Source organism: Cotesia glomerata, linkage group LG1 (assembly GCF_020080835.1).
Source record: "Cotesia glomerata isolate CgM1 linkage group LG1, MPM_Cglom_v2.3, whole genome shotgun sequence".
NCBI lineage: Eukaryota > Metazoa > Arthropoda > Insecta > Hymenoptera > Braconidae > Cotesia > Cotesia glomerata.
This window is the reverse complement of record NC_058158.1, coordinates 33,251,309-33,264,757: the sequence shown is the minus strand read 5'-3', so window position 1 is coordinate 33,264,757 and position 13,449 is coordinate 33,251,309. Positions and strand designations below refer to the sequence as shown.

General features: G+C 31.1%; 1 protein-coding gene across 3 annotated transcripts in view; it reads left to right on the top strand.

The window, feature by feature from the left end:
• The window catches only part of LOC123269923 (follistatin-related protein 5-like), a 240,837-nt gene that overhangs the window by 140,533 nt on the left and 86,855 nt on the right, over positions 1 to 13,449 (top strand). For all 3 annotated transcript variants that reach the window (XM_044735878.1, XM_044735869.1, XM_044735860.1), the window contains one exon: positions 11,048 to 11,122. In XM_044735878.1, the coding sequence (XP_044591813.1) occupies positions 11,048 to 11,122 (75 nt within the window). The remainder of the gene's footprint in view (positions 1 to 11,047; positions 11,123 to 13,449) is intronic.

The following is a 13,449-nucleotide window of genomic DNA, read 5'->3' as shown; positions in this document are numbered from 1 at the left end:
TTTCTAAAGCCCTTACTGATTTAAAAAGCCCCATCTCTTTTTAGCTTACAAAAAAATCTCATGGGACGAATTCTATGTGAAGGAACGTAAATATTATCCACAGGCAAACAGTGTAGATACAAATACACAATTTATATACATATATCATTCGTCATATATTTTGGTAGTAAATTAATTTACGAGCCAGAGATAATTGTACATGTTCCCGTAAGTATAACTGCCAACGGCATTTCGTAATCAAACAGATGAAACTCTGTATAGTATAGTAGTTTCGAGCTAGCGAAGATCCATCTGAGCTGGTAGTGGTGATAGCGATGGTGGCACTAGAACATTTCATCAACTGGAAGATACGTCGAGAATAGGATGAAACCTCAAGGGGAATCGTTTTCGCGTTATAATTACTCTGATTCAACGACGACATTCACGAATGTTCAAGTTGTCAAGGCGACAACGCAGCCTGCCAGTGAATCAGTGGTACATAGTCTAGGTACGCAGATACTTCGACAGTACACGTTCGGTTCAACGTATAAACAAGTTTCAAATAAGTAATAGAATCTATTTACGCTAAAGACGTTTCACTGATTCACTCATCCGTTATCTGGGTATGTTAATTTTATAATTTATCGAAACAAGAATAATAATAATTATTATCATAATCATCATTATCATTAATATCAATATTAATATTGATAATAAGTTGGCAATAATCATAAAATTTCGGGTAATTGATAATTGGTTTATTTCATTGAAATTAAGTGCTATTGTTTTATATTTAATTTTCACCACATTAATGAACATGAATACTTATTTGTGTACACATGTGTCAGGTGCGCGAATGAATTGGAGTGATGTACGCAATTGTTTTGTTTTAACATTTGTATACTATCCACATGAGTGATTTATTTCATGGATTTCAAATGTGGCTGAGGAAATTCCATTCCATTGTATAAGCAAATTGTATGCATTTATGCAAAATAAGCTTAAAAATTATTCTTTTATGAAATAATACTGAAACCAGCAGACACCTGGCTTTTTTTGAAAATAAATTAGTGCTGAGAAATTCTTTTAAAAAAAATTACATTCATAATGTTACTTTTTAATTTCCACGAGTGGAATTTTTAAAAATTTTTTCCCTGAAAATTTTCTGTAAAAAAATTGAAAAAAAAAACACTGGAATTGACGTACACTTCAGAACAAAATGGGACAAACTATAATTGAAAAAAAAAAAAATAAAACGAATTGTTAGTATGCATTTCCTCTATCCTCTTTTAGTACTTCCTTCCTGAAGCGAAGTCAACGACGATCTAGCCTCGACCGTCGACCCGGAAATGAGTGAAATAATCGACTTAGAGCTGGCGCACTCGGTGGGGAAATTAGTACTGATGTAAATGTACTCACTGCTCTATAAATTTGTCGATGCCCTTATTCTCTTATTGCTTTTTGTTCATTTTCTTAACCACACATTCATTCGCGAAAATCCGCGATTTTTAAAGACATTCCACTACAAATTTACAACCTTAAACTTCTCAAGGTTGTAAACACTTTTTATACTGTCCCATCAAAATTTAATTGCAACATTACCTATTTTAGTGAACTCTTACGTCTTTGAATCGATTTTCAATATCAGAAAAGTCTCTTCATCATCCTAGATATTTACTTCTATTTATAATTGTTATTGTTATAACATCACCAAACTTTAGCAAAAAATCGCGCGAGCTTTATGAAAATTAAAACTTTTTTATCCGTCGAAAACTTCTTACCTTATATGTTATCTATGTCCATACATTTTTATCAATATTGTTCACTGAACACTCGCTCGGAAAAAAGTTTTTTAATTCAAACATTTCCCTCGGAATGAAAATTTAAAAAAAGTCTAAAACTTGAATTTAAATTGAAAACATGTATTTCCAGATTAAATTCAACTGTGATCATCTTCTAATTGCATAAAACGTTGAAAAAAATCTTCACTGACAAGAGCATTTTCCTGTAAATTCATTTCAATCAAAGTTAAGTATCGATTTGCAATTCCTTCCTGGTGGGTATCTAAAATAACAACCGCGCCATTTATAAATCGAACATCGAACATCGAGTAATCCTAAAAGACGTTTTTCAGAGTCATTAGTTACCTTTTTTTAAAGTTTGTTTCTACAAAAAGAGTAAAGTCACGCTTTTTCACTAACGGAATTGACTCAGCAACTTTTCAGCTTCGCTAACTTTTTTTCATTTATTTTAAATAGTTTTATTTCACGTTATTTATATATAAAAAGCTTCCCAACTTAACCTTCAGATCCTCGATCTTTAATCATTCTATTCAACGATTAATTGTCTTTTAAAGTGTTAATTATGTTTGCATTTAAAAGTAGCGATTCTCGTTAAATTGTTCAAGTGGGTCAGCCAATAATCACATTGCATTATTGAAGAGTTTTCTGCAAAGCTCTTGGAACTATTGAATGCATTCAACAAGTTTTGTTCCTCGGATGGTCTCTAATATTTGTTTACCTCCCGTAGCACATAACACCAATCGGGACAATGTGGGGTTAATGCTACAGACATGTGACTTTAATAATTACAATTGCTCGATACAATTTTCCTTAACCAGCAATTATCTCCATCTTCTATCGCCAATTACTAATTACCAATTTACGAAGCGCTAATCTCTAGAATCCCTATTAATTAGAGCAAAATTTATTCTTCACTTGTTTAACAATCAATTAATTAATTAATTAGCTAATTAATAACGAGAGTGTCACAACTCGTATCAAAGTTGGATGAATTAATCTAAAATTAAATTTATTAAACAACGGGATGTGTATACACGGGACTCTGACATACAAGCGGAGTATAAATGCACGATATAGGAGCTTGACATTCTTTACCACGAGAACTACGAGGACGAAGTAAGATACGTTGGCTCGGTACATCCTGTCTGTTGAGTTCAAGTACATTAGCGTGCGACACTTGAGAACAGCTGATATCTCCATATAAATTTTCTCTTCTCCGGTGATGGCGAATCGCAAAATCCTCTTCTCTCAGACTAGCTTCAGCACTCAACCATGTTTAGCCTCAACGTTTCGTGACTTTGCTGCCAGATCCGGACAACTTCAAGTGCTTTCACTGACTTGATATTCACTTTAATATTCTACCCACCAGATATATATTTACGTGACGTTCTTTACCACTTACCTGTGATTTAGTTTTATGCTCCGTCCTACATTCATTTTTTTTTGTCATTACACTTAGGAGGTAATTTTTTTTTTTTAAGAAAATTAAATTATTTTGGCAAAAAAAGTCCGTCGAAAATTTTTAAATCAATTGAATATTTACTGGCGTTATCAAGTTCAGAATTTTGAAGTTTTTATTTATAATCCATAGATTTTATCTGATAAAATTAAAAAAAAAAATTTTCAAATTCGACTTGAAATTGATGAAATTCATTTTTTTTCTAGCGTGAATTGGCACCACATGATTTGAAGTTATTGTTATTAAAATTTGTGTACATGTATTGCACATGCGTAAGAGTATGAATATTTTAAAACTAAAAGAGAAGCTGAAGTAATGAATGATGAAAACTTTCTATTCATACCTTTTAAAAATTAAAATGTAAATTTGCAAATTTACTCCTGTGCTGAAGACTATAAATCCGTAAGTACACTTAGACCTTTCAGAAATTTTTTTCACTAAATATTTCAATCAATTATTACGACGCTGACTATGTGAAATCCCGATTAACCAATTTTACATAAAACTCGAGCGAAAATGCAATTGCTTTAATAAGTAATAATCACAAATATCTTTTTTCCGTTCTCCCTAGTCACGGAATTTAAAATTATTATAAATGCCTTTCCCAGAGACTCGGTAATACCGACAATAATATTTTATCCGTGTATTGAATATTTAAATATAAATGAAAAAAAATCCCCGGATTTGTTTCTTTTTTTACGATCAGCGCGAGGGAACGAGGATGTCATTTAAAATAGGACTCTTTATCGTCTGAGCATCGGCAGCTATTTTACATGTGAATGCAAAGCCATGAAACACAGAACATAAAAGTGTGTCTGTGTAAAGCGTGTACGTATGTGTTCCGAGGGATAACAATTTCGTAGCCCATTCCTAAATCCTCTTTTCTTTTTTCGTCCCTCCGCCTCTGCCATTTAACTACGACTATTTTCCCGTTGACTCTCAAGAATAAAAATATTCATGTCTTTTTTTATTTTTTCCGATGACTCGGTGAAAGCTGAAAATACTGAAATCGTTGGATCAAGGATTCCTCGTATTTTTCTAACTAAATGGTCCCGCGGAGATTAGATACCCTACCCATCAGCGAGTTATATTGCTCACTGCTCTATTTACATCTATATCGATAACTCCTCCCACGGTTGTACATCACCATCTATTTACAGTGAATTAACTCCCCGTAATAAATTAATGGTCAAACAAAAGTTGTTAACGTCAAACAGACTTCGAATCGCTCTCGGTAAATTAAAAACGTGGAACATGTAATGTGTTATGATTTCAATAATCTACAACACTTCACAATCGATGAATTTGTTTATAAAAGTGATTAATTAGTTGATCAGTACACTTCACTTTTTTTTTTTTAATATTGAAATTCATAATGCTGAAATTAGTAGAAATTAAGTAATTTTTAGGATTTTTTAAATTGATAAATTATAAAAAGAAAAAATTCACGGATTTAAATTTTTTAACATATTTTTTCAGTACTAATTTATTTCTTAAGTAAAAGTAAAAAATGGTCAGATGTTTTTCGATTTCAATATTATTAAAATGTATTGATGTCAATGATAATAGATGTCTAATGAGACACATTTACCAACTGAAAAATACTGAAAAACTGCCAAAAACAAAAATTATCTAATCAAGCTGATATGTCCAAATATAGTTTTTCAACCTAACATAGTTCTGAAAATCTCCTACAGATTGCGCATGATCGATCAATTATCTTTTTACAAGAAAGTTAAGTTTTAAGTGTTAAATCATAAAATAACAATTTTTATTTAATATGATAGTTTAATTGGCATACAATTTCTATAAAAATTGAAAAATTATAATCGATCATAATTTTATACCCATTTCGCGATATGTTTTCTCGAGTACTTTTTGAAATGATTCAATGATTGCAAATGCAATTATTCGTCTTCAATTTAATCAAAATTTATACTTATTAATACATACAGAGAGTAAATTACTATAACTAACTATGAAATCTACGTATAAACTTTGTACTTCTAGTTGTAAAATAGTTTAGTTTATTGAGGTTAATTTCTATTACTGTAAATTCCATCATCTGCGGGATAGCAGTCATACTTAGGAATCGACGGGTGAAGCTTCCGGAAAGTTACTCCAAAAGTCAAACAATCACCAACGTCTGTCAATTTCAGTTGCTCTAATTGGCAAGCACATTCTATTTATTAATATCATTCGTGTTTATAAAACCATTATTTTCATGTTCCATCATATACATACGGATGATGTAATTCGGTCTCACTTATTCTCTGTTTGTGATTCCGGTCACTGAATTTCGAGTTAATTAATAATTAAAATTACACCAGAACTCACTTTTCTCTGTCTCTGGTTTCAAACGACTACATCTTTATAATTTAATACTAAGTAAACATCATTATTTTTTTACATTTTTTACGCTTTTTAATAACTACCTTCTTCATAAGATTTTAATAATTTTTCATTTTAATTTTAATTTTCTTCCAGAGTTATTAATTTTAAAAACTTATTAAGTTTTCAATAAAATAATTATTTTTACACCATAAATAAACTTTAATTATAGCTGTAATTGTCAACAACAAGATTTTGTTTAATTCAATGATTTTTATTTGCCTTAGCTGCAACCTTAAACTCCGTGTGAATAATTAATCGTTGTAATAAAAAGTTTTAAGGGGTTAGGGGTAGTCAAAGGCACGAAAAAATGAGAATTTTCAGTATTTTTTTTTTTGCTATTAAATCATGTTATTTTACAAAAGTAGTAATATGGCATTATTATACAATGTTTTGACTTGAAGTCACGAAAATTTCAAAAAAAAAAAAATTTCATTTCCAAAGTTATAGCTGTCTGTGCTGACCCAGTTCCAAAAAAAGGTCCTTGCGGTGATAATCATAAGTCCTTGGAGATTCATCTAAAATCAATCGGATGAAAAAAATTAGTTTTAAAAATAGATAATCCTGGGCCTGATCGAAGGATTTTTTTTTTTTTCAAAAATTAACAAAATGGCGGCATCAGGAAATTTTTGTCTAGATTTTTGGGAAAAAATCAACAGTTAGTTGGTCTTAAAAAATCGAAATTTTTGAAAAAAAAAAATCCTTCGATCAGGCCCGAGTTTATTATGTATTCTAAAAGCTGTATAAATTTTATTAAAATCTACTGAGCGGTTTTCGAGTTACAGTTGTCACCAGTTCAAAAAACATAGTTTTGAGAAAAACGCGTTTAAAGTTTCACACTAGATTCACGTACAGAAATACGAATTATTAAATTACTTACATCGAGTCATCTATTCCTGGGCCATATAATAGTTCTTCAGCCATTGTGGAAGTTTCCAAAACATCAATTTGCTGTTGCCTACGAAGCATTCTGCCTTCCCGAGTGTTGTCGTTGGCGCGCTGATCTGCCACTTTCACACGTACAGCATCCAATTTTTCAGCATACCGATGGGAATTAGACCCACAATTAAGTCCTAGGGTATCCATAATCATTAATAATGAATTTGTACCTTCATTAAATACACAAGTAGCTATGTATCCAGCAATTTGTACGATAGTAGAACTAGTATTCACGGTTTTTGGGCATATTTTCCACACTAGTTGGTTGAAGCTCTCATTATTATTCTGATTGAATCCACCTACACATCTTAGTTCATGGATGACAATAGAACCCTAAAAGGGGGTTTCTTGAAGCTGCTGGGATAGACCGGATAGCTCAAATGGTAGAGTAGCCGACATGTCTTCGGAAGGTTCTGGGTTCGAATCCCAGTCCGAGCTATCTAATAATTTTTCTCGCATATTCTATAAACTCACATTAAGATGATCCTCCCCACATTCCTTTCTCAATCCTTTCCTACCAATATCATGTTACGTGAATGTGGAACGCTCCACGTAATAATTACCGTAACTCCTATTCTTTCCCGCTTCACAGCATTATTTATATTTGTAAAATATTTACAATATTTATAATATTTACAAATATAAATAATGCTGTGAAGCGGTGAAGCATAGGGATACGATGGCTACGTGAAGCGTTCCACATTCTGTGGTAGGAAAAGACAGTATTGAAGAAGATCATCTTAATGATTTACAAATATGCGAAACCAAGATAGCTCGGACTACCCAATCCGGTCTATACTAAATTTCCTTTCGCTTATTCTATATACATTAAGCCACACCGTCCATCTTACGGTAAGCATTTTTACAAATATAGCTATCTGCTCCCGAGCGCTTTGAAGTACCCGATCGACTTGAAATTTTCAGAGAACATTTTTAAGATATTACACATAACGAAAATGCAAAAAAAAATAATTGATTTTTTGAAAATTCTGACTACCCCTAACCCCTTAATTAGAGAGTTAAGCTTGATTAGAGAGTCTACAATGTGAAACAAGGATTACAGGAGAGTTTGTAAGTAAAGATAATTTAGTATCTTAATAATTAGTTGTTACTCCTTAGTTACTAACAGTTACAAAGGATAAAACACGGTCTTCTTGTGGGAATAACTCGGTGGTAAATACCTAGGATTTCTCGCAATCTACAAATGACCTGAAGATGCGGCAAACCACATACTACCCGCTAAAACCGATGCACCAAAATACCACTACAGTTTCCTCAAATCCCCTCATTGTCTACTCCTAATTAGCTCTTTAAATCACTTTCCTAATCTCTTGTTATGGTTGTATAAAAACATTTCCGAAATGTATTATAAATTATAACACAATATAGCCTTATCTCAATCCAGTTGGATCTAACTCGATCCATAAAGTAAAAGAATTGAAATTTAATTCAACATCAGACAAGTCAATAATTCAAAAATTCAATCAAACAGAGTAGCTCTAACTCAGAATTTGTTATTACACCGATAAAAATATATTTACTGCACTTAAACTGCTAACCAATTTATCTTACACTAGACGTTTCTCGTTTTATCCGTACCGTTAAAATCAAACGTCGAATTGTCATGCGATAAGTCGGTCATACATCTGAAAATAAAACTCGTAAAACTTGGACGATGATATCCAAAGGGCGATAACTTTTCAACAAGACTACATGCGCGTTTCAACCTCACATTTATGTCTAGATGTCTATATCTATGGAGCTATAATATAATTTTATACTTCCCGAGAAGCTAAGAATCGCTTACTCCATTCTCTCACTCCCAGGTTTGAGAAAACAGAGCTGGCTAGAACGAAAACGTTCCTGTTTGTTTTACAATTCAATGCTTTATTCAACATTTTTTTATTTTTCTTACATTTTAATTTCATTTTCTCTCATACTTTTGTTTTTTAAATTTAAAAGTTAATGAAATTTTACTTCAATTATCACGACCTTATTTGCTACATTTGTCTCAATCATTATTTATAGAAGTGATAAAAATTTTCTTTCTGTTTATCGCTTGATAGCACCAGAAATTTCGTAATACAAAATCAACCAACAGTTGACCACTTTTCAATTTTATTTAAAAAATAAATTAGTAGCAAGAAAATATTTAAAAAAAAATTGCACTCAAATATTTTCAATTTTTACATCTAGAAATTTTTAAATTTTAATTTTACAACAATAGTAATATTAAGTGCTTTCTTGAAAAAAATCCAAAAATTGTCAGATGTCTTTAAATTTTAGTGTCAGAAAATTTCCAAAAATAACCAAATAAATAATAATAAAAAACATTCAAATAGAAGTAATAATAAATAATGAGTGCAGCAATTAGCAATTAGTAATTATCAAATGAAGTGAGAGTATAAAAGTATCATCGACATTATTTCGGTTCCAACCAATGTAATCGTGTAACTAGTAACTGGTTACGATAACTGTGTTGTATGACTTTGTAACGGAAGCATTTTCCCTCGGGACGTGATAATTGAAATTCAATTTCCCCGTGTGGTTGCGTGAAACGCGGGATGAAACGTGAGATGCACCCGCCCAAGAGGACAAATTTAATTACAGTATGCATGATGTTGTGTAGCGTGTGTGGATTATATGAAACAGGTATGGGTACGGGTAAGGGGAAAGATAATTTACAGTTATGCATGCGTGTGTTGTACAAACGATAAACGATACAGAATCTAGAACCTGTGCTTCAGCACCAGCTAGTGTACTTGAAATAATGTCTGTAGGAAGGAATGTAAAATACTCCTTGAGAAACTGGGCTGGATGGGTACTTTTGTACACATAATGCCTATACCGGGGCTGCGGTTTCCACTGCACGAGACAGAGTAAGAGTAAAGAAGTGAACTAGTGTGGAGGAAAAGCAAAGGAACGCTGAAGCTTGTATGGTTTTAGAGTATACGTGGTAAGAAACGATAAATTGTTCTAGTATCGCGTAATCTTAGCGAGCCAGCCAACTTATACAACGACAGGACGACGACGACATGGAAGACAAGGATGTGAGGGGGCAAGTAAAGCGAGAAAAGGAATGACAAGAGGAAGAAGGGTGCGAGTATGAGTATGAGTTTCGGGATAAGGATGAAAACGACTAGGCTTTATGTATTTTATACCTAAAGTATTAAAATGATTTTTTTTTATAAGTTTACGTGGGTGATAATAATAATTATTATTTAAAAGTTTATTTGCATAACAAGTTCATAAAAAAAGAAATTTTTAATAATTGTCTTGAATCAAGTAGAAAAATTATTAAATCAAATAAAATAACTTGGAGAAAATTTTTTTTCTCTCTATAAAAATGTAATTTTACAGTAACATAAAAAATATGAGTATAGTATCTATCGCTATAAAATTACTATAAATTATTTAGCACTGTAAAGCAGTAAAAGAAAACTTTATTTTATTCATATATCTGTCCCTTGGTACCCAGAACATCTTCATAACCCCATAAAGGATGATCACAAGTCAACGGCGGTTGTTATATAATCATAATAATGATAGCAACACAGCACGAGCAGATATACATATACATGACCAGTAAACACGTATATATCTAGACTAGCGTGTCTTTCGTCCGGAGCTTACGCGCAAACTGGTCTAGTATACAGTAAGCCAGCTTGCAACTTATGGTTTGCGATAAGAGGCTTGAGGGTGTGGTGGCTTCATCTTCATCTCTATCTCCGTCTGACTACGGTTCACTATTAGCCTTCTTGTTGTCCCCCAACATAACAGTCCTCCTCTATTATGAACACCTATTATACTATATATATTATATAATCTTGGTATTTATCCGTATATCTATATCTATTCTCTATCCTCTGTCCTTGGTCAGAATCTCAGAATCAGCGTAATAAGAGTATTAGTAACTATAGTACCCTTATAGACCTGAGAGACCAGAGAGATTAGACTGGCTGAGTCGTTAACGAGCCCTCAAATTACAATTGATCTTATCTGTGTGAATAATGGTTCCGTTGTTTGTCACGAGTCTGCATTTACTGGACTGGTGTTACTTTGTATTTAAAGCGTACTATAAATTGTAAATTTAAGTTTTATTTACTTACTCTTTAGTTTTATTTATTGATGTGATGAGTATTTCTTTTTTATGCATTTTGATTAAACAAAATGACGAAATTTAGTTTGATTTATTTTCGATTAAAATGATTTTTGTTTTCAAATTTTAATTAAAAAGTCCTTTTTTTATTTCTTTTTGTTTTTATTTAATTAATAAAATTATGATTACGTTTTATTTACTTGAATAAAATTTTAAAACAAATGGTTTATAATGAAAACTTATTTTGTCATTCAACAAAGAATCGTCAAATATTGTCAACTTAAAACATTCAATTATTATTGCATCAAATTATCTCTTCATTTTATTAATAAATTTTTAAAAATATAAATTAATGAAAATAAATTTTGAATGTTACAGATGCCGCTGAAATTATGGCTGCCATTACGTTTACTTGTATTACTCATTTTCATCTCTGTATCAGCAGCCCACAAAGTAAGTACAAGTCTAAAAAATTTTTAAATAAATTCCTGATTTAAAACACAGACATAATACACGGAGAGAAAATTATCATTATTCGACAGTGATGATAATTATTAATAGAAATAGAGAAGCTTAATGTTCTAAATGATAAAATTACAGCGAATATTGATTTAGTACTAATTACCATATTTTTTTACAGTGTAATGTTCGGTGAGTTATTAAAATAAATAGCAATTTTAAATAAATATAGATAAAGTATTACCAAAGTTGTTAACTAGACAAACAAAGACTATTTATTAGTTTTATTTGCGCAAAGTAAAGTTTAGATATAGTCACTAATTAAACGTGAAGTTTGTATAATTTTGATGTACTCTGACAGTGATATTAATGATAAATGATGTAATAAACAGTCAAATAGCTCGCCGTAAGTAGGGCGAATAACTTGATAGCTTGTTCAATTATACCTTCACTGAAAATTTAATTTAGATCTATAACTTTTAGGTACTAAAAGCTTCACAAGTTAGACAACTATCGGTTTAGAGTTTTGAATACTTTATCATGAATCATGAGATTCATCACGTATTTACTGGTTTAATCTGCTTCTACAAACAACTCTTGATATTTTTATCGCTCAAAGTAAAGACAATGGTTTTTTTTATTTATTTTTACCAAATGATGATCATTTCAGTGAATTAATATTTTTTATTCCACTTTTGTATATTGAATTCATTATTATAAATAAGTTGGGCAATGCTCCGGTATTTCGCAGAAAAAAGGATGCGGAGTATAACAATTCTTCATCCAGTCCTCCCGATTTCAATAAGAAGCCACAATTGAGTTTATGATTAGTATCATTTGGTTGTCCATTCCAGTTATCGCTCCATTTTGAAAAGCCAGTTAAATAAATCCAGAAGTACCTATCAATCAGAAATAAACTTAATTTCCATTTGTTTAGATTTTTTAATTATAAACTTTAAAAAAATATTTACTTTTTCTTCTGCCAGAGAATTAATAATAGCGAGATGTCCACCTTCTTTTTGACAAATCCGTCTGGCCTTAAAGAAGGATGCTCCGTGAGTATGAAGTTCATAGGTGCCGATTCCTTTAATGTATTGGTAATCTTCTCGAATGCATTGGTAATCATCTTCGAGCTTGTGTATATTTAAGGTATTGGAGTCATTTGTGCCAGCCACAATATTATTACATTTTTATTAAAGTTTTACATTATTATTGGTATTATTGGTATTATTATTATTATTATTATTATTATTATTATTATTATAATTATTAATAATAATAATATCATGAAGTACACTCAGTACCATTGGTAGAAATATCAAGCAAATGAATTTGAACATTATTCTTGAACAGTTACTTGAAGAATATCAAGAATTATTAACTCCACTAAACTAAAGATAGGAATATTGTTATAAAGCACGATTTATAATGATTCTTACCAAGTCGTAACAGCTCATTTTATACCAAAGCGATCCTCCAACCCTGTTATCTGGTTTGATTCCGTAGAGAATCGAAGGTCGAAGGTCAAAACTATAAAAAATTAAATTCTATTGTCTTATTTCGATATTGATAGCGTTATCTGTGAACTAGAGGTGATAAATTTCGATAATTAGTTTGTTTTTCAGAACTTCTTATACGGATGTCTCTGTATTGGTATATAGGGAATCCCAACGAACAATTAAAATAAAATATATGTGCACGGAAAATTTTAACGTTTTTTAACCCCTCTCCTTTCGATTACTAGAAGCTTCACTATTACTGGATGCAACACTTACTTCATCGAACTCGATTTGCGCAGAATGATCACATAAATCGTCGCATGAGTGGTCTGAAATAAATTTAAATTTTTAGGAACAAAAATACGTAAATTTAAAGTATAATTAATGATTTAAAAAATTACCTCAATCGTTTACGATTCATTGTAGAGTTACTGTTGAACGATACGTAATTCATGTTTTTGCACGATTCGACTGAAATTATGTGAGATTATGTGAAGTTATATGAAGTTATCTCTTGAACAAATAGACTGAAATTATGTGAAATTACATGAAATTATGTGAAGTTATCTCTTGAACGATTCGACTGAAATTATGTGAAGTTATATGAAGTTATCTCTTAAACGAATTGACTGAAATTATGTGAAATTATATGAAGTTATCTCTTAAACGAATTGACTGAAATTATGTGAAGTTGTAATAAAAAGTTTTTAAATTGAGAATATGTTACTTTAACTTTTCTATTATCAATAATTTCTTCTTTCATCAAACTAACAACGCTGTCTATGAAAATATCAAATTCACTAAAAGATTCTCTAGATGTTT